Source organism: Pelobates fuscus, chromosome 11 (genome assembly GCF_036172605.1).
Source record: "Pelobates fuscus isolate aPelFus1 chromosome 11, aPelFus1.pri, whole genome shotgun sequence".
Lineage (NCBI taxonomy): Eukaryota > Metazoa > Chordata > Amphibia > Anura > Pelobatidae > Pelobates > Pelobates fuscus.
In genome coordinates, this window is record NC_086327.1 from 1,543,697 (window position 1) to 1,563,294 (window position 19,598).

At 44.3% G+C, this 19,598-nt stretch overlaps 1 protein-coding gene across 1 annotated transcript in view; it reads right to left on the reverse strand.

Moving 5' to 3' along the window:
• Positions 1–3,252: 3,252 nt before the first annotated feature.
• LOC134577853 (beta-1,4-galactosyltransferase 3-like) overlaps positions 3,253–19,598 on the reverse strand; it is a 44,144-nt gene continuing 27,798 nt past the window's right edge. Inside the window, exons 2-6 of the mRNA XM_063436761.1 lie at positions 18,565–18,800; positions 16,506–16,693; positions 14,611–14,733; positions 12,775–12,879; positions 3,253–4,531 (exon numbers count right to left, since the gene is read on the reverse strand). Coding sequence (XP_063292831.1) covers positions 4,381–4,531; positions 12,775–12,879; positions 14,611–14,733; positions 16,506–16,693; positions 18,565–18,800 — 803 coding nt within the window. The 3' untranslated portion in view covers positions 3,253–4,380. The remainder of the gene's footprint in view (positions 4,532–12,774; positions 12,880–14,610; positions 14,734–16,505; positions 16,694–18,564; positions 18,801–19,598) is intronic.

Here is a 19,598-nt window from a genome sequence, read left to right on the forward strand (position 1 = left end):
GCTTGTTCAGAGTTTCCGTGATTTCTGGGTTCTTGTCTTCCTGTCTGGTGGTTTTTTCGTTTATACGTTAAATTCGGCCATTCTAAGGCCCAAGTAATACGTCTTAGGATTTTCCTTTATATTTACTTAAGTTCTGCGTGTTGGGCATCAGCTATTCCTGACACTCTAGGTCAGCGGTTCCCAAAGTGTGGGTCGCGACCCACTGGTGGGTCGCAGGGCGATTCCCAGTGGGTCGCGCTGACCCACACATCCAGGGCCGCCGGCTAAATCAGGCAGATTGACACCAGGAGGGAGCCCGGCGGCCTGCCCTGTATGCCGCCGGGCTCCCTCCAATCAGTCTGCCCAGCAGCTCCGGTCTGCAGCTCCGCCGGGTGCAGAGCTGCAGACCGTGTGATAGAAGTCTCGCGAGCTCCCAGAGCGTTACTATGGCAACACTCAGGGAGCGCGCGAGACTTTTATTACACGGCCTGCAGCTCAGCACCCGGCGGAGCTCAGACCGGAGAGGTAACCCACCGGACCACCAGGGAGACACTGGACCACCAGGGATGTCTAATGAAGGTAGGGCACAGAGCCCAAACAATGCCCCCCCACCCTAATGTAATCCCTTCTCTGCCCCCCCCCCCCACCCTAATGTAACCCCTTATCTGCCCCCCCACTCCAATGTAACCCCTTCTCTGCCTGCCCCCTCACCCCAATGTAACCCCTTCTCTGCCTACCCTCCCCCCCACTGTAACCACTTCTCTGCCTGCCCTCCTCCCCCCCACTGTAACCCCTTCGTGCCTTCCCTCCCCCTAACCCCTTCTCTGCCTGCCCCCCTCTGTAACCCCTTTTCTGTCTGCCCACCTCCCCCCTGTAACCCCTTCTCTGCCTGCCCTCCACCCCCCACTGTAACCCCTTCTCTGCCTGCCCTCCACCCCCCACTGTAACCCCTTCTCTGCCTGCCCCTCTCCCCCCCCTGTAACCCCTTCTCTGCCTACCCTCCCCCCCAACTGCAACCCCTTCTCTGCCTTCCCCCCTTCCCCCACTGTAACCCCTTCTCTGCCTGCCCCCCTCCCCCCTGTAACCCCTTCTCTGCCTGCCCCCCTCCCCCCACTGTAACCCCTTCTCTGCCTACCCTCCCCCCAACTGCAACCCCTTCTCTGCCTGCCCCCCTCCCCCCACTGTAACGCCTTCTCTGCCTGCCCCCCTCCCCCCTGTAACCCCTTCTCTCCCTGCCCCTCTCCCCACACTGTAACCTTTTCTCCCCCTGCCCCCCCACTGTTGCCTTTTCTCCCCCTGCCCCCCCCCCCACACTGTAACCCTTTCTCCCCCTGCCTGCCTACTGTAACCCTTTCTCCCCCTGCCTGCCCACTGTAACCCTTTCTCCCCCTGCCCACCCACTGTAACCCTTTCTCACACTGCCCCCACACTGTTACCAGTACACACACTCCCTCTCACACTGTCACCCTCACCTCCTGTCTCTGCGTGTCCTTTTGTGTCAGTGTGTGTGTGTATTTGTGTGTCTGTGTGTATCTGTGTACATGAGTGTCTGTGTATCTGTGTGTGGGAAACTAAGTGTCATTGTGTGTATCGCTGTGTATTTGTGTGTGTGTGTGTGTATATACACTGCACACATACTCCATACAAAAAAACATCCTTACATTGAAACACACATTGTGTATATGTATATTTTATAAACACAATATACACACACTGCATCCACTACACACACGCACACACTGCAATCAAACGCAAACATTACAAACACACCCCTGCATTAAAACACTAAAATGATCTACAAACACCCCTTCATTCAAACACCAACACTACACACAAAAAGCACACCTGCATTTAAAGTCCTACACTACATATACAAACACCCCTGCATTCAGATGCAAACATTACAAACAAGTACACCACTACATTCCAATAGCAACAGTACATACAAATACACTCATACATGCACACATATACTTAATACAAAAACATGCTTACATTCAAACACTGCTCACAAATATAACCCTGCAATGATGTGCAAATGGTAGATCTCCATCTGGCATATTATTGTTGAAATTCTCCGACAGATGGAGATCTACCTTTTGGCCACACTTTCACTAGATGGGGGCCCAGAAAACATACTTGCACCACGGTCCTCTCTACATTAGTTCCACCACTAGGATAATCAACGTGAGGTGCCTGGATGAAAGAGCAGGACAACAACATTTCTGATTCTGAGTCTGTGAGTAAGCAGTTGTATGTCTCTAAAACTGATTGCCATGATGTGTAAAGTTTCTGCGTCTAAAACTGCCATGATATATCAAAATTATGCCTCTAAAACTGCCATGTTATGCCAATTTTATGCATCTAAAGCTGATTGCCATGGTGTGCCAATTTTATGCATCTGACTGTTTGCCATGGTGTGCCAATTGAATGCTTCTGAAGCCGATTGGCATGATGTGCCAAGTTTATGCATCTAAAAGTGATTGCAATGATATACCAAGTTTATGCATCTAAAAGTGATGCCATGATATGCCAATTTTATGCATCTAAAGCTGATTGCAATGGTGTGCCAATTGAATGCTTCTGAAGCTGATTGCCATGATGTGCCAAGTTTATGCATCTAAAAGTGATTGCCATGATATGGCAAGTTTATGCATCGAAAGCTGATTGCCATGGTGTGCCAAGTTTATGTATTTAAAGCTGTCATGATGTTCCAATTGTATGCCTCTAGAACTGATTGCAATGGTATATCAATTGTATGTATCTAAAGCGGATTGCCATGGTGTGCCAATTGTATGCATCTAAAGCGGATTTCCACGGTGTGCCAATTGAATGCTTCTGAAGCTGATTGCCATGATGTGCCAAGTTTATGCATCTAAAAGTGATTGCCATGATATGGCAAGTTTATGCATCGAAAGCTGATTGCCATGGTGTGCCAAGTTTATGTATTTAAAGCTGTCATGATGTTCCAATGGTATGCCAATTGTATGCATCTAAAGCGGATTTCCACGGTGTGCCAATTGTATGCATCTAAAGCGGATTTCCACGGTGTGCCAATTGTATGCATCTAAAGCGGATTGCTATAGTTTGCCAATTGTATGCCTCTGAAGCGGATTGCCATTTTGAAAAGTGGGTCTCGGCCCATAAAAGTTTGGGAAGCCCTGCTCTAGGTTTTAAAGGATTAAACACGTGTGATGAATTCCAAGATAGTCACTGGGAACCACCAGATGATAAAAAGAAATACATTTCTACAAGAGCTAATTAACAAACAAATTAAACATGTTCCTTTAATAATTATCCTGTTTATCCCTTCACAAATCTATTGTAAATTTAGGAAAATAAGAAACATTTTCACCTTGGAATTAAATCTAGGTACTTTTGCAACAAAAATATAATTTAACACCATAGAAATATATATCCAGTTGTAGGAAATCTCTTGCATTTTCACATTTTATTGATAAACCGTATAAGGATGTGACCTGGGGAAAGCATTCAGAATGTTTGAGTGGCGATGGGGTTTGCGACATGTCCCGCACGTTACACCGGCACTAAAGGCACTTCGGATGGAAAGGTAACACTGCTTAAGAATTTTGCATTCAGTTGATAAATTCAAAAACCATTTAAGTGCAGTTCACGTGTTCTTTTCTAAATCCAGTATTGAAAGTGGAATAAAACAATAATGATAATATTGGAAAAAAAGAAGACAAACATTTCTTCAAGGTGACAGACTGCAGAAAGAAAGAAAAACCACATCAAAGCAGAAAAATCAAACTCAGAAAAGAAAGCGCACATCATGAATAAAGTTCTAAACTCAAAACTCCACTCCAGTTCTGGGATGTCAGTCCGTGCCAAGTTAAACACAGCTATTGGTAACACAAGCCATCTTGCAAGAAAAAAAAACAAACTATTTAAATCGATGTAAAATCCTCCTTTTCAAATAAAAAATATATATATATATAAAATAAAATTGCACTTGTAAGAAATTGACCAATAATGTTTTTGTTTTGATTTGCTTATAAGGTGAGAAAATAGATGTGACATAACCCCTGCACTGCAGACATTACTCTGAGGACAGGCAGATAGTGGTACTAAAACAATTATCCCCAGATTAGATCTGACCTCCCTTCACAACATGTGCAGTGGGAGGTACAACCAATCGATTCCAATGGCACAACAGGAAAAAGAAAAAAGAAACAGCTCCACTTGCTGTGGATTTCACAGCATGAAAAGTCAGCAACACTGAATTCAATCTTTGGTTTTTCCATTTTCTGATTACAGGAAGGTAGACAATGAGACAGCGTTCCATTAGTCGTGTTGCTGTATTCCTGTAGTCACTGCTCCTGTGTTAGATGCAGGAGTTGGTGGAGAGTAGGGCACAGTTGGTCAGATGATATCTGGCTCTCACGTGTGGCGCTTTACATGTTTGTCTGAGCCAATGTCCACCGTGATGTTTGTATAGAGTGGGAGAAGCTCTTTCGATATAAATGTGTACTGCAGGGAGTTCATGCCATCTTGTTTCCATGTCCGTCGAGTCTTCGCCAACAGATTGAACCTAAAAGAAAGCAGATAAGAATTCAGGACACAAAGCTCATTCACGGGACTCGAGTTTTGATTTTGTTATTGCAGTGCTTATTGTTAGTCTTACACAACATGGTAAGTTGCAATGGGTCAAACGATCAGAATGAAATCTGTAGTTCTAAAATGACACAGTGGCTGTTACAGATCAATGATTATAAAACCCTGGTCTGGATAGAGAATGTTTCTGTGGGTCCCCGATAGCAGCGCCACATTGTATATTCCCCAAGGCTATATAGACCCTGCTGGGAAGTGTAAAGAAAATGTTTTCCAATAAGAAAGGCACTGAAGTTGGGTCCATATCAGAAGAGTAAAGAACCGCTGTCATAGATCCTAAAATTATAATTATTTCCTAACAATCTATAGGAAACAGCCTTTTATTTTTACATTTAGCAATACAGGCTCTGTGTAAATATTATTTAATCTATATATTAAGCAGTATTTCTGGTCATTAATTGGGGTCTTCTAAGAACGCAGGGCACGATGACAGCAATTAGGATATGGCCAATTCTCAAAGTGCATTATACCTAATTTATACAATCAGTTTGAGAAGGCATGCATTGTCTGTGTTTCGAACGTCAAGCCCGGCCATGTAGAATATATAAATCAAACAACATGGACTGAAGCACTATTCGCTCTCCATCATGTCACATGGGCAGTGGACACTGATTTTTTTGTTCTCACCACGTGTATTCGTATGCACTAAATGGCAGCCACCTAGGAGCATTCAATTAGTCTGTGGTTTTCGTATGGATACATGGTGTTCTTAGTTCTAATTAGTCTCTGGGGTGGTCTCGGTTCGGGAACCGAACAAATTAACGAATGGAACAACAAAAAGAACGAAGGACTGGGGAAAGCTGATAGAAGGGAGTACAATTAGCCGAATGGTGATGGGGTTATCCCTTCACAGACACTATATAATATTTATTTATAGACCCTATATAATGTTTAATTGATGTATAGACACTATATAATGTTTATTGATTTATAGACCCTATATAATGTTTAATGTATAGACACTATATGTTTGATTTATAGACACTATATAATGTTTAATTGATGTATAGCCATTATATAATGTTTATTTATTTATAGACCCTATATCAGTGATGGCGAACCTTTTTGAGCCCGAGTGCCCAAACCGCAATACATGGCAACTTTTTTTTCCTTAAAGTGCCAACACAGCAATTAAACCTCAATACTGAGGTTTAAGTTTAGAAAAAACAACTCGTACTGTTGTCCGAACTAATTAACAACTTTTGTTTTAAAAGAACACAACAGCAGAGAGTTCAATAATACAAATTTTAAATAATGATATAAATAGATCAAATTAAGCTTATATTTATTAGTATCTCCAACAAATGCAATACATACACACAGAGACTGCTGAATACATACACACAGTCTGCTGAATACACACACACACACACACAGACTGCTGAATACACACACACACACACAGACTGCTGAATACACACACACACACACACACAGACTGCTGAACACACACACAAACACTGCTGAATACACGCACACACACAGACTGCGGAATACACGCACATACACAGACTGCGGAATACACACACATACTGCATTGAGGGGTGTAGTTTAAGGGGCATTGAGGGGTGCTGTGTGTGGGGTGCTGTGTGTGTCTGAGGGTTTCTGTGTGTGCTGTGTGTGTGTGAGGGGTGCTGTGTGTGTGTATGAGGGGTTCTGTGTGTGTGTGAGGGGTGTGTATGAGGGTTGGTGTGTGTGTGAGGGGTGTGTATGAGGGGTGGTGTGTGTGTGAGGGGTGGTGTGTGTGAGGGGTGGTGTGTGTGTGTGTGTGAGGGGTGGTGTGTGTGTGTGTGAGACAGGGGTGCTGTGCTGTGTGGGGGGTACGGCTGCTGTGCAGGGGTAGGGGTGCTGTGCTGTGGGGAGTAGGGGTGCTGTGTGTGTTGTGGGGGTGCTATGTGCGGGGTAGGGCTGCTGTGTATGGGAGGTAGGGGTGGGGAGCGATGCTGGGTGTAGGGCAGGGGAGGGAAGCTGTGTGTGGGGGAGGGGTGGGATGCTGGGTGTAGGGGAGGGGAGGGATGCCGGGGGATAGGGGTGCTGTGGAGGGGTGCTGTGTGGGGGGCAGGGGTGCTGTGGAGGGGTGCTGTGTGGGGGTAGGGGTACTGTGTGGGGGTAGGGTACGGGTGCTGTGTGGGGGGTAGGGGTGCTGTGTGTGGGGGTAGGGGTACTGTGTGTGTGGGGGTAGGGGTACTGTATGGGGGGGGTAGGGGTACTGTATGGGGGGGTAGGGGTACTGTATGGGGGGTAGGGGTGCTGTATGGGGGGGTAGGGGGGGGGTAGGGGTACTGTATGGGGGGTAGGGGTGCTGTATGGGGGGGTAGGGTGCTGTATGGGGGGTAGGTGTGCTGTGTGGGGGGGTAGGTGTGCTGTGTGGGGGGGTATTTAAGTAATAAAATAATAAAAAAAAAAGTATATTAAATTAGTCCCCCCCTTCCTCCAATAAAGGAAGGGGGGGACACAGCCATCCCTGGTGGTCCGGTGGTGGCAAGCAGTCTTCCGGGTCGGGAGACAGGGGGAGGGATCTTTGCAGCAGCTCCCCTGTCCTCCCGCGCGATGCTGTGTGGAGCGTTGCCATGGTAACGCGCGGCAACGCTCCACACAGCTTGCTCGCGGGAGGCCAGGGGAGCTGCTGCAAAGATCCCTCCCCTGCCTCCCGACCCGGAAGCAGAGTAGGCGCCTGCCGTTTCGGGCAGGCAGGCGCCTACTCTGCATTATTGGCGAACCTATGGCCGCGTGCCCACAGAAAGGGCCCGGCGTGCCACCTGTGGCACGCGTGCCATAGGTTCGCCATCACTGCCCTATATAATGTTTAATTGATGTATAGACACTATATAATGTTTATTGATTTATAGACACTATATAATGTTTAATGTATAGACACTATATAATGTTTATTGATTTATAGACACTAATGTTTAATTGATGTATAGACACTATATAATGTTTAATTAATGTATAGACACTATATAATGTGTAATTGATGCATAGCCATTATATAATGTTTATTGATTTATCTATATAATGTTTATTTATAGACCCTATATAATGTTTAATTGATGTATAGACACTATATAATGTTTATTGATTTATAGACACTATATAATGTTTAATGTACAGACACTATATAATGTTTAATGTACAGACACTATATAATGTTTATAGATTTATAGACACTGTGACGGACCACCTGGCACCCCGACTGGGTACCTCTGTCAATCGTTGCTTCCTAGTACTGGCGAGTACCATAAGCACTGCAAACCCCACGAACCGCCGCAGCTTGGTTGGGGTCTCTCTGTCCTCCACCCACCCTGGACCCAAGACCAGGATCCAGCTTCCAGAGGGTAGACTTCTCTTAGTGCCGATAGCGTAGCAGGAACAGCTCTTACAAGAGCTTAGTGATTATACTCAGGGGAGCAATCCCCCAGAGAGTAGTTCTCCAATCCCCCAAAAATGAGCCGAAACGTCATGAAGGTGCAAGATGATCTGATCTTTAATGGTTCAGGTTGGCTTTTATACAATTCTCGTGGCCAGAGGAACACCCCCTGGACCTGATGGGGCACAGGAACACAAAGGACACAAACCAATCAGAACAAACATACAGTCTGTGACACGCCCATGTACAGCACACATTCCCTCCCCTATGCTTGCGAGATAATTGAGTAAAGTCCTGTAATTAACTCCAAAAATGTAACATCCGCTGATAGCACTGATCTGGGTGAACAATATATCTAAAAATCACACCGATCAGATCAGGTGTTCAGAATTTTTATGGAAGTCATTGTTTTGCCCAGGTGCAGGCATGGTCCCATGCCCTAAACAGTTCCATAGAATCGCGGCTAAATGCCGCTGGAAGACTGACCGGGAACCGCTAGGTTTTCAGGCCGAAAATAGTTCCAGGGCATTGGCGGTAAGTCCCTCTGATGTCTATTCGCGGTTTTGGTCCATGCGAACAAGATGGCAGTCACCACGTGTTCGAATGTCAAATGGCGGCCACTGGAAGTTTGAAGTGCCACTTCGAAAGTTCGAACTGTGGCCATAAAAATCCAAAAAGGCACGAACAGTGATTTAAACCAAGTTTTATCACAGCGGCCATAGTCACAGGGTAGGAGGCTGGCAAACAGGCCCCTCCAAAAACCAGTGGCGAGGTCACTTTCGCCACAACTCCCGAACGGAAAAAGATAAAACGTACGAAATTAGCGGTAGGTTCCACCACAGATATCAATGTATAGTGGAGTATATTCGGTGTCACAAATGTGGAAGATATGGTATATAGGTATACACTCCCATTTTATGAAGCCTAAGTAGGAGCCATCTTTAGTCTCTGTAAAATATAGAATATTCCTATATACAATATCCTCCAAATTTGTGACACCGAATAAACTACTCTATATACGGTACCTATTATGTGTTAATTTTATATATGTGTGTATGTATATATATATTGTATATTGTACCCTATTGTATCATGCAATGTTTTGTGGACACCCAGGACATACTTGAAAATGAGAGAAATCTCAATGTATCCTTCCTGGTAAAATATTTTATAAATAATAAAAAATAAAAAAAATACATTGGAATTGTATCTCTTTCATTTCTAACCAATACTAAACTATACAGTTGTCCTACTGTACAAAATGTTACAGGAACAATAAGTTGATGAGGTCGCAGCTCGTCTAAAAGAGGTGGGATATAAAAATACAATAGGGAGGGCATTGAAGGGGATAGCAACCATACAACAAGACGAGCAAGTAGCAGAAGTGGAAGGTGAGAATGAAATGGGGCAAGAAACAGGTTTAGGAAAAAAGAAGTTACTCTAGGAGGCCGAAATATTTTTGAAAAGATGGGTTTTGAGAGATTTCATATACGATTGAAGACGAGGGGAGAGTCTGATGGTGGTAGGCAGGCTATTCCATGGGAAGGGAGCAGCCGCCCGCGAGAAGTCCTGCAGGCACGGTTAGCAGTATAGGTGCGAGCAGCGGACAGGAGAAGGTCACCGGCAGAGCGGAGAGACCGAGGAGGGGCAGAGACCTACTGATCTGTCCCAGAAGTGCCCAATAAGGGATTTGAACCTGGGTACTTTGCTGTCCTGGGCCTGCTGTTTCTCCTCTGAGCCACCATACAGCTTAAGTAAAAGCCTGACGTTTGGATCGTGCCTTGTATCCAGCACTGGGGGTTGGAATTTACCTGAGACTGCTCCTGTCACTCATGGTTCATCTGTGGCTGATCACTGATTAGCCAGCTATAAGACACTGCCTCTCCCTGAGGGCAGTGTCAGTTCATTGGTTCCTGTATTGTTTCGTGTTCCAGTGTTCTCCTGTTGATTCCTGACCGTGGCTTGTTATTTTCGTGTATCCTGATTTCTGGCACCCACTGACCTTTGGCTTACCCACGACGATTCTCCTGTTTATGTCCGTATCTGTACTGCGACTTGGAGCATCATCCTGCACAGCCCCCGTCCACAGACTCACAGGCCAGGTGAGTTCTTCCCTGACCACCTTGGCCTGTATTTAATTGCAAGGGTGCAAGGGTCATATATCTGCGCTACAGACTCCCAACCAAGGTAAGCCGTTGCAAACTAGAGTTGGTTAGAGCTTTATAGGTAAGGGTTAGTATTTTGAATTGACACCTATAGGATACAGGAAGCCAGTGTAAGGATCGGCAGAGGGGCGAGGTATGGGAGGATCGGCAGAAGAAACAAAATCAGCCTGGCAGCAGCATTCAATGCACGCTGTACCGAGGCAGTACATCTTCTGGTGAGAACAATTTGCAGTAATTCGCAATAATCAATGCAGGAAATTACTAGAACATAAACAAGCTCCTTAGCAGCACTGCAATAATTACCACTGTAGGGTTAAGGGACATGTGACATTGCACCCAAACCACTTTAATGAGCTGAAGTGGTCTGGGTGCCTACAGTGTCCCTGTTAGAATTGAAAGGTTTGAACAACAGGCTGGATATGAGGTACAAAGGTTAGACCAGAGTCAAAGAGAACACCAAGACAGCGAGCTTGCAAGGACGGACTGATGCAATAATCACAGGGACAGCTAAAGAGGAGGATTAGTATTATGGGAGGAAAAAGAAGAAACCCATATCAGAGAGTCAAACAATGACGCATTCTAGGACAGCGGGGGAGAGATCGTAGGGGAGGAGAGATATATCTGGGTGTCATTTGGCATACAGGTGGTAGCGGAACCCAAATGAATTAAGTTGACCAAGAAAAGCAGTATAGAGAGAGAACAAAAGGGGACTCCAACTGAGACAGGACGAGGGGAGGAGGTGTTACTAGAAAAAGACACACTTAATGAATGTTGAGAGAGATAGCGTCACAGAGACCGAGGAGGACATGATGACCGTGTCAAAGGCAGCCAAGAGATTAAAGGGACACTGAAGGCACCCAGACCACTTCAGCTCATTAAAGTGGTTTGGGTGCAATGTCACATGTCCCTTAACCCTACAGTGCCAATTATTGCAGTTTCTGAGAAACTGTAATAATTACTTCTGAGGGTTAACTCCACCTCTAGTGGCTGTCTATCAGACATCCACTAGACAGACTTCTGGAATCGAAACATCAGAGTTTTTCCCATAGGAAAGCATTGAATAATTGCCGCACATGCGCATTAGGTCTCCCCCGCCGGCTGACCAGGGAGGAGTGTGGGCAGAGCCTCCACAGTAGGCGGGGCATGAGGCACTGCCTATAGTGCCAGGAAAACAGGTTTCTATAGAATGCCTTTAATGTTAAAATGTTTAATTGATCTGTAGACAGTATATAATGTTTGTTAATTGAAATGTCCTACTTGTGATGGCTTAGTAAATGTATGTTTGGTTTTTTTTTAATCACCATTTTAGTAAGCTCAGATCAACACTTTGCCCCAATGTCAATGTTCCCTTAATGAACACTTCTGTACTTACTTCCAATTCAGGGGATCTTGTGACAAACTGGAGAAAGTTCCAAAGGTAAAGGTCAATCCTTTAGTTCTTGGTGCAACTGGATCGGTCACAGTACCAGGCAACCAGGTGAATAATGTAAGAGAAGAAGAACAATCCAGGGGCCTAGTGAATGTCTGGTGCTAAACATGTCCCCATCCCATGCTGGCTCCAGACTTCATTTTAATCTGGAAAAAAACTTATAAAGCTGCCAACTTTCTCCAGAAATTAAACGATTAGACAATTTATTGAACACATAGCCAAAGCAACGTTTCGATTAACCTGGTCTTTGTCAAGCTTGGCTGTGGGTTCAATAAATTGTCTATTTGTTTGATTTCTGGAGAAACTGGAGAAAGTTGGCAGCTTTAGAAGTTTTTTCCAGATTAAAATGAAGTCTGGAGCCAGCATGGGATGGTGACATGTTTAGCACCAGGCATTCACTAGGCCCCTGGAATGTTCCTGTAACCCACTGTAAAGGTGGAAAACACGGAAAGCACATGGGAAATGCTGAGAAAGCAAAAAGAATAGATTCACACACACAAAAACAGGTGTAATGTACCAATATATTTTGGTTTTGTGTGTGTGAATCTATTCTTATTTCTTTATTATTTGGTTTTTAGGTGTTAAGGGATTACACCCTTTTCACACCCACATACTAAATATTTGAAGCGCCTACACAACAATTTGTATATATTTGCGTAATGCTGAGAAAGGGTCAGACTCAATCCTATAAAATCTCATCCAGTGTCTGTGTATTCCTTTCCGTTCAGACATGTATCAGCACACATTCACTAAATGGTCAGAGAATTTAGGAGTCAATAAAAAAGGTCTATTTAAACAGTTCTTTATGAATTTAGTCTCCAGTCTCCAGTAATAACCACGGAATTATGACTTCTTCATATTGTCAGATTATGTTTACGTAAAAGTTAGAGGCAAAGAATCCCTCATTGCCTGTAGTCCCTGACAGAATCTGGACATCACAAATGGAAATGCAGTGCCTGCCAGTAACCGCATGCAGAGCCTGCCAGTAACTGCATGCAGAGCCTGCCAGTAACCGCATGCAGAGCCTGCCAGTAACCGCATGCAGAGCCTGCCAGTAACCGCATGCAGTGCCTGCCAGTAACCGCATGCAGAGCCTGCCAGTAACCGCATGCAGAGCCTGCCAGTAACCGCATGCAGAGCCTGCCAGTAACCGCATGCAGAGCCTGCCGGTAACCTCATGTATCATAACAATGCCTTACCTTTTAGGGTTTTGCTCATTTCCTTTGTCGTGCCCGTGTTTTATCATCTTATATCTCCCATATTTTACAGGGGGTCGGGATATTAACATGCCACTGAGAGAGACCCTACAGGGAGAGAGAGTGCTCTAAATCAGTAGCTAGAGACTAGAGACAATACAGTGTTCAACAATTATATCACTCTTCAACAGTCTTCACCGTGTCCTTCAACCACCAACAATCCACCGCCCAAAACCCCCCAAAAATAAAGAAATCACTGATTAGTAAAATATACCCACAATTATAACATGCACACATTTAATTATGCATTTTTTCATTGGGATAAATATAATAACCGCTTGCAATAGCTGCAGATCTGTTGTCTGCAGCCTTTGAAAGCCCAACCCTTCTAGACTTTCTGTGGCTGTCCAATCACAGACTCCCCAATGCAGCTCAATGAGAAGTCTTTACAAGGCAGGTGCTCTGGGCAGTTGCTGCCTCCTGAGTTTATCTTCACTGAGCTAAACAAACCAGGAAGTAACAGAACTGGTGTCTGATTGACAGCCAGAGGGGTGTAACAAGGTTAATTTATTAAAGTATTAATTTATATTGAAATCTGCACTTTTTGCAAAAAAGAGGACACACACTTGACACATAAAGCACTTCAGCAAGCTCTTTAAACAGAACAGCTAGAATGGTTAATAATGCGAGTGTTGTAGTCCACACACAGGAGTAAATAAATCCCTATGGTCCACAGAAAAATTATAAATAAATTGGAAGAAATGAAATGAAAAGTATTAAAAAGTGCACATTTATTGATATCAAAAACCCGAAATGTTGAGAAAGCAAGAGGGAGGTGCTAAATGCGTCTAGGGTACTCACACAATCTTTCTTTCAGGTAGTGGTCTGCCAGTAGCAGGTATTTGTTATTTCTCCTAGTTTTGCAAAGTTTGTTTATTTTGCTTGGACACTTGGACCATATTTTCTGTGTTATATACCATGCCTGCCTATTCATTCAGTATAAGAGAGCTACTATGATCATTTTATGCCACACAATTTCCTCTTTTTGATATCAATAAATGTGCACTTTTTTCATGCTTTTCAGATCATTTATTCCAATTTATTTCTGCTTTTTCTGTGGACCATCAGGAATTACTCCTGTGTCCGGACTACAACGCTTGCATTGTGAGATTGTTCTTTCTATGATTGGGAAAAGTCCAGCACCAGGGTTCAAACCCCAACAGTCACATGACCTCAGGAATTTAAAACTCTACCTGATACCTATGACAATTTTAAAACTTGGAGTTGCTGACATCATCAGAAGTGGTGGCCTGATCCAATCACAATGGCTGAGACGGACAAGGAGGCAGATCAGGGGCAGAGCCAGCATGATTCAAACACAGCCCTGGCCAATCAGCATCTCCTCATAGAGATGAATTGAATCAATGAATCTCTATGAGGAAAGTTCAGTGTCTGCATGCAGAGGGAGGAGATACTGAATGTTTGGATGCATTTTAGGCAGCCATGACCCAGGAAGGATCTCTAACAGCCATCTGAGGAGTGGCCAGTGAAGTTATCACTAGGCTGTAATGTAAACACTGCATTTTCTCTGAAAAGACAGTGTTTACAGCAAAAAGCCTGAAGGTAATGATTCTACTCACCAGAACAAATTCAATAAGCTGTAGTTGTTCTGGTGACTATAGTGTCCCTTTAATTTATCAAACATGATCATAATATACATTTTTATTTATACAAAACACCTGATATTAACCATTGAAGACCTCATACAATGATCATGAAATGCACAATGGCATAAACAGTATTTTAATATTATTTACTCAATGACTATAACAGCCTCACCTAACTGCAATGTCATCATCCTCCCCACCCCAACCCCAGTAATTATTCGGAAATCCATTAATCTTCATGTATTGCTCTGGGGATAGGGCAGAAACTCCACCAAAGTAGGACTTGTAAGGCAGCCTGGAACAACATACACAAAAGGATTAATGTTCATTCCTTTAACAATAGAAAATGAGCAGACTGAGCGCTCTACTGTAACTGCATCCAGCATGAATATGGAACGAAAACAAATATCCGGGCACACCTGGGGTTTATACTAAAAGGCAGTCCTTTTTATTTGAAACAAGGAAGCTCCTCTCTGAGCATTTATCAACATTGGCCCCACTTCCTTGTTTCAAATGAGCCGAAACGTTGTCTCCACTTCCTTGTTTCAAATAACAAAAAGACCCAAACCTCAGGTGTGCCTGGATATTTCTTTTCTTCCATCTGATATCTTCAGGGACTGGCCCTCCCTTTCTGGAGCATTATATTATATGTGTATTATATTCTTTGTTTTTTGTTGTTGCAATTAACCAGTCTCATGACGATGTCATGATTTATGTTATCTCTGTATTTAAATAATTTATTTTAGTGTTTATTTTATAAAATTACCCCAAAAAACTCAAACTAAAAAAAAATATAAAAATAAATAAATCAAACGTTAGGGTGTTTCTAAGGTCTCAAACAACACTTTCCCAGTGCAAACGCTGTATAATATAGCATTTCCGTTAAAGAAAGTACTCCTTTATCTATATTGGCAGTAGTGAAGAGTGCACAGCTACGTGCACAGTGTGTGCCAATCGTACAATAAACTGCATCTGTGTCCCCCCCCAGTGTAACAACCACGTGCGGAGTGTGTGCCAATCGTACAATAAACTGCATCTGTGTGTCCCCAGTGTAACAACCACGTGCACAGTGTGTGCCAATCGTACAATAAACTGTATCTGTGTGACGACTACGTGCACAGTGTGTGCCAACCGTACAATGAACTGTATCTGTGTGACGACTACGTGCACAGTGTGTGCAAACCGAACAATAGACTGTATCTGTGTAGCCAGTGTAACAACTACGTACACAGTGTGTGCCAACCGTACAATAAACAGTATCTGTGTGACGACTACGTGCAGTGTGTGCCAACCGTACAATGAACTGTATCTGTGTGACGACTACGTGCAGTGTGTGCCAACCGTACAATGAACTGTATCTGTGTGACGACTACGTGCACAGTGTGTGCAAACCGAACAATAGACTGTATCTGTGTGTCCCCAGTGTAACAACCATGTGCACAGTGTGTGCCAATCGTACAATAAACTGTATCTGTGTGACGACTACGTGCACAGTGTGTGCAAACCGAACAATAGACTGTATCTGTGTGTCCCCAGTGTAACAACTATGTGCACAGTGTGGGCCAGTCGTACAATAAACTGTATATGTGAGTCCCCAGTGTAACAACTATGTGCACATTGTGTGCCAATCGTTCAATAAACGGTATCTGTTTGACCCCAGTGTACAACTATGTGCACAGTGTTATCTGTGTGTCCCCAGTGTAACAACTACGTACAGTGTGTGCCAACCGTACAATAAACTGTATGTGTGATGACTACGTGCACATTGTGTGCAAACCGAACAATAGACTGTATCTGTGTGTCCCCAGTGTAACAACTATGTGCACAGTGTGTACCAACCGTACAATAAACTGTATCTGTGTGTCCGCAGTGTAACAACTACGTGCACAGTGTGGGCCAGCCATACAATAAACTGTACGAGTTTGGTCAGTGCATAGGTAAAGTTTGTTGGTTTTGTTTTATATATTTGGGCTGATAAATACTTTAGCCAATGCTACAGTACTTATTTAAAAGTGCATAGATAATTCTGTTTCAGAAAAACATGAGCAGAAGTTTACAAGCACATACTTGTATCCAAATTTGTCCATGGCGAGCGAGGCATGCTTTGGATATTTGTCACACGTATACAGGTTGCGATCATCTTCTGGTATTAGGTCAACGTCATGGAAGAACATGCAATCCCAGTCCTCATCCTTCATTGCTTCTTTAAAGCCCACGTTCAAGAGTTTAGCCCGATTAAAAGTATAATTACCGGCCTGGAGGGAGATCGAAACTGTCAGGCATTATACAATAATATTAATATTACCAATCTTACTAGGATACCTTTAGAAAATGTTTAATACAAAACAAATAAGGGTACTCTCCTCTAACATGTGAGCACTCTGTAACTAACAGAGCGGCATTCATTGCTAGGTTTGATCTCACCTACTAACAGAGCACGTCCGCCATGAGCAGAGCGGCATTCATTGCTAGGTTTGATCTCACCTACTAACAGAGCACATCCGCCATGAGCAGAGTGGCATTCATTGCTAGGTTTGATCTCACCTACTAACAAAGCACGTCCGCCATGAGCAGATTGGCATTCATTGCTAGGTTTGATCCCACATACTAACAGAGCACGTCCGCCATGAGCTGAGCTGCATTCATTGCTGGGCTGGATCTCACATACTAAGAGAGCACGTCCGCCATGAGCAGAGCTGCATTTATTGCTGGGCTGGATCCCACCTACTAACAGAGCACATCCACCATGAGCAGAGCCGCATTCATTGCTGGGCTGGATCCCACCTACTAACAGAGCACGTCCGCCATGAGCAGAGCGGCATTCATTGCTGTGCTGGATCCCACCTACTAACAGAGCACATCCACCATGAGCAGAGCCGCATTCATTCCTGGGCTGGATCCCACCTACTAACAGAGCACGTCCACCATGAGCAGAGCCGCATTCATTCCTGGGCTGGATCCCACATACTAACAGAGCACGTCCGCCATGAGCAGAGTCGCATTCATTGCTGGGCTGGATCCCATATACTAACAGAGCACATCCACCATGAGCAGAGCCGCATTCATTCCTGGGCTGGATCCCACATACTAACAGAGCACGTCCGCCATGAGCAGAGCCGCATTCATTGCTGGGCTGGATCTCACATACTAACAGAGCACGTCCTAGGCACGTCCAGAGCCGCATTTATTGCTGGGCTGGATCCCACCTACTAACAGAGCACCTCCGCCATGAGCAGAGCCGCATTCATTGCTAGGTTTGATCTCACCTACTAACAGAGCACGTCCGCCATGAGCAGAGCCGCATTTATTGCTAGGCTGGATCCCACCTACTAACAGAGCACGTCCGCCATGAGCAGAGCCGCATTCATTGCTAGGCTGGATCCCACCTACTAACAGAGCACGTCCGCCATGAGCAGAGCCGCATTCATTGCTAGGCTGGATCCCACCTACTAACAGAGCACGTCCGCCATGAGCAGAGCCGCATTCATTGCTAGGTTTGATCTCACCTACTAACAGAGCACGTCCGCCATGAGCAGAGCCGCATTTATTGCTAGGCTGGATCCCACCTACTAACAGAGCACGTCCGCCATGAGCAGAGCCGCATTCATTGCTAGGCTGGATCCCACCTACTAACAGAGCACGTCCGCCATGAGCAGAGCCGCATTCATTGCATCACACATTGCGCTAGATCCCACATGCTAACAGAGCATGGCTGTACTGAGCAGAGCCGCTTCACAAAGTGCCAAATCAATTCCACTTTGAATCACTTCAATCACACTCACTTTTAAAGCTCACAATTCGTCATAGGTAATAGAAATCTACATTTAACTACCCGCTAACACAATGTATGATGTTTATCCAGTCGTACTTGTTGGGTGACACCCAGAGTCATGAATGCTGTTTTAAAGATTTACATTTCCTTCTTTCTACAAAGCTCGAAGCAACAGTTTAATAATCAAAAGAAACCGTTTTAAACGCCTGATCTGACTCAGCTCAGGGCTCCACGTGTTATTAACAAGAAACAATCAATACATGCTGGCAGAGAGTGGTTCTCCCACATGTGAGATTGCTGGTGCCATTGGTCTCAGTCATTTCAAAGAACACGAGTCAGTTTTATTTAGTTAACCTGATGGATGATGTATATCCCGTAGTTGAGCTGTTGACGTTGTAAGAAAGGATGGAGGTAATACAGCAGGTATTTAAGATGCTGCTCCCTGTTGCGATGAGGAATAATGACGGCGGTTTTATGGGTGGATTCACAGTCTGGGGGTTTATAGCGTCCACCTTCGGTCACATAAGGATTTTTTCGTGACACGTCCTTCAGCGTCAACAACTCTGGCAATGTGACCCTGATTGGACCTCCTGGAAAGAAAGGGACATGACAACAGCAAGTTAGTAAAGAAAATGTCAACAAAGCCAATTCCTACTCTCCAACTGTTCATAACAAAACTTAGCTTACACTCTTCGTCTTACCACATTGATAGAAAATAAATGTCAACCTTGCAGATCTAGTGTTACCAAGTATATACAGCTGGGGAGAAGGTCGCTAGCCGCAGCCATCCTGCAATAGCAGCTGAAACCAGTAAAGTTTGCTGCAAGTCGAGCCCTTAGCGATAACCCTGATGGTAAGTAGTCTGAAATGGAAGAAGTTCCCTTAATAAGCCTATTCCAGGAAGTGGGAGCACCCCCCCTATATTGTGTAGAGGCGGGGGCTAGGAGGTTATTTAGATATACTTACCTTTTTTTAAACCAAATTTCCTAAAATTGAAACTACGTAATGTCGGTTAGATTTGTGTTAACGTCCGTAACATGGGTGGCAAATATAAACTGTAAAATAGATGGTGGAACATTTCAAAGCCAGAATACTGTTTGCTGTGTTTATACATTGTTTGGTTATCGAAATGATGTGCCAAAACACACTTACTGCGCTGTATATAAATAAATCATTATATTTCATGGACACGTTGAGACAGACCCACTAATATCTGGTGATTGTGATCTCAGCATTGGCTAAGCTACAGTCAGATCAATATATTATTTATTGTAAACCTATTGTTTGTGTTTTGGAAGCCACCTAACTCCTCACGCAGTTTAACCCCTTGACGACCCATGACGGTTCAGGACCGTAATCGGAAACATCCCCTTGAGGACCGATGACAG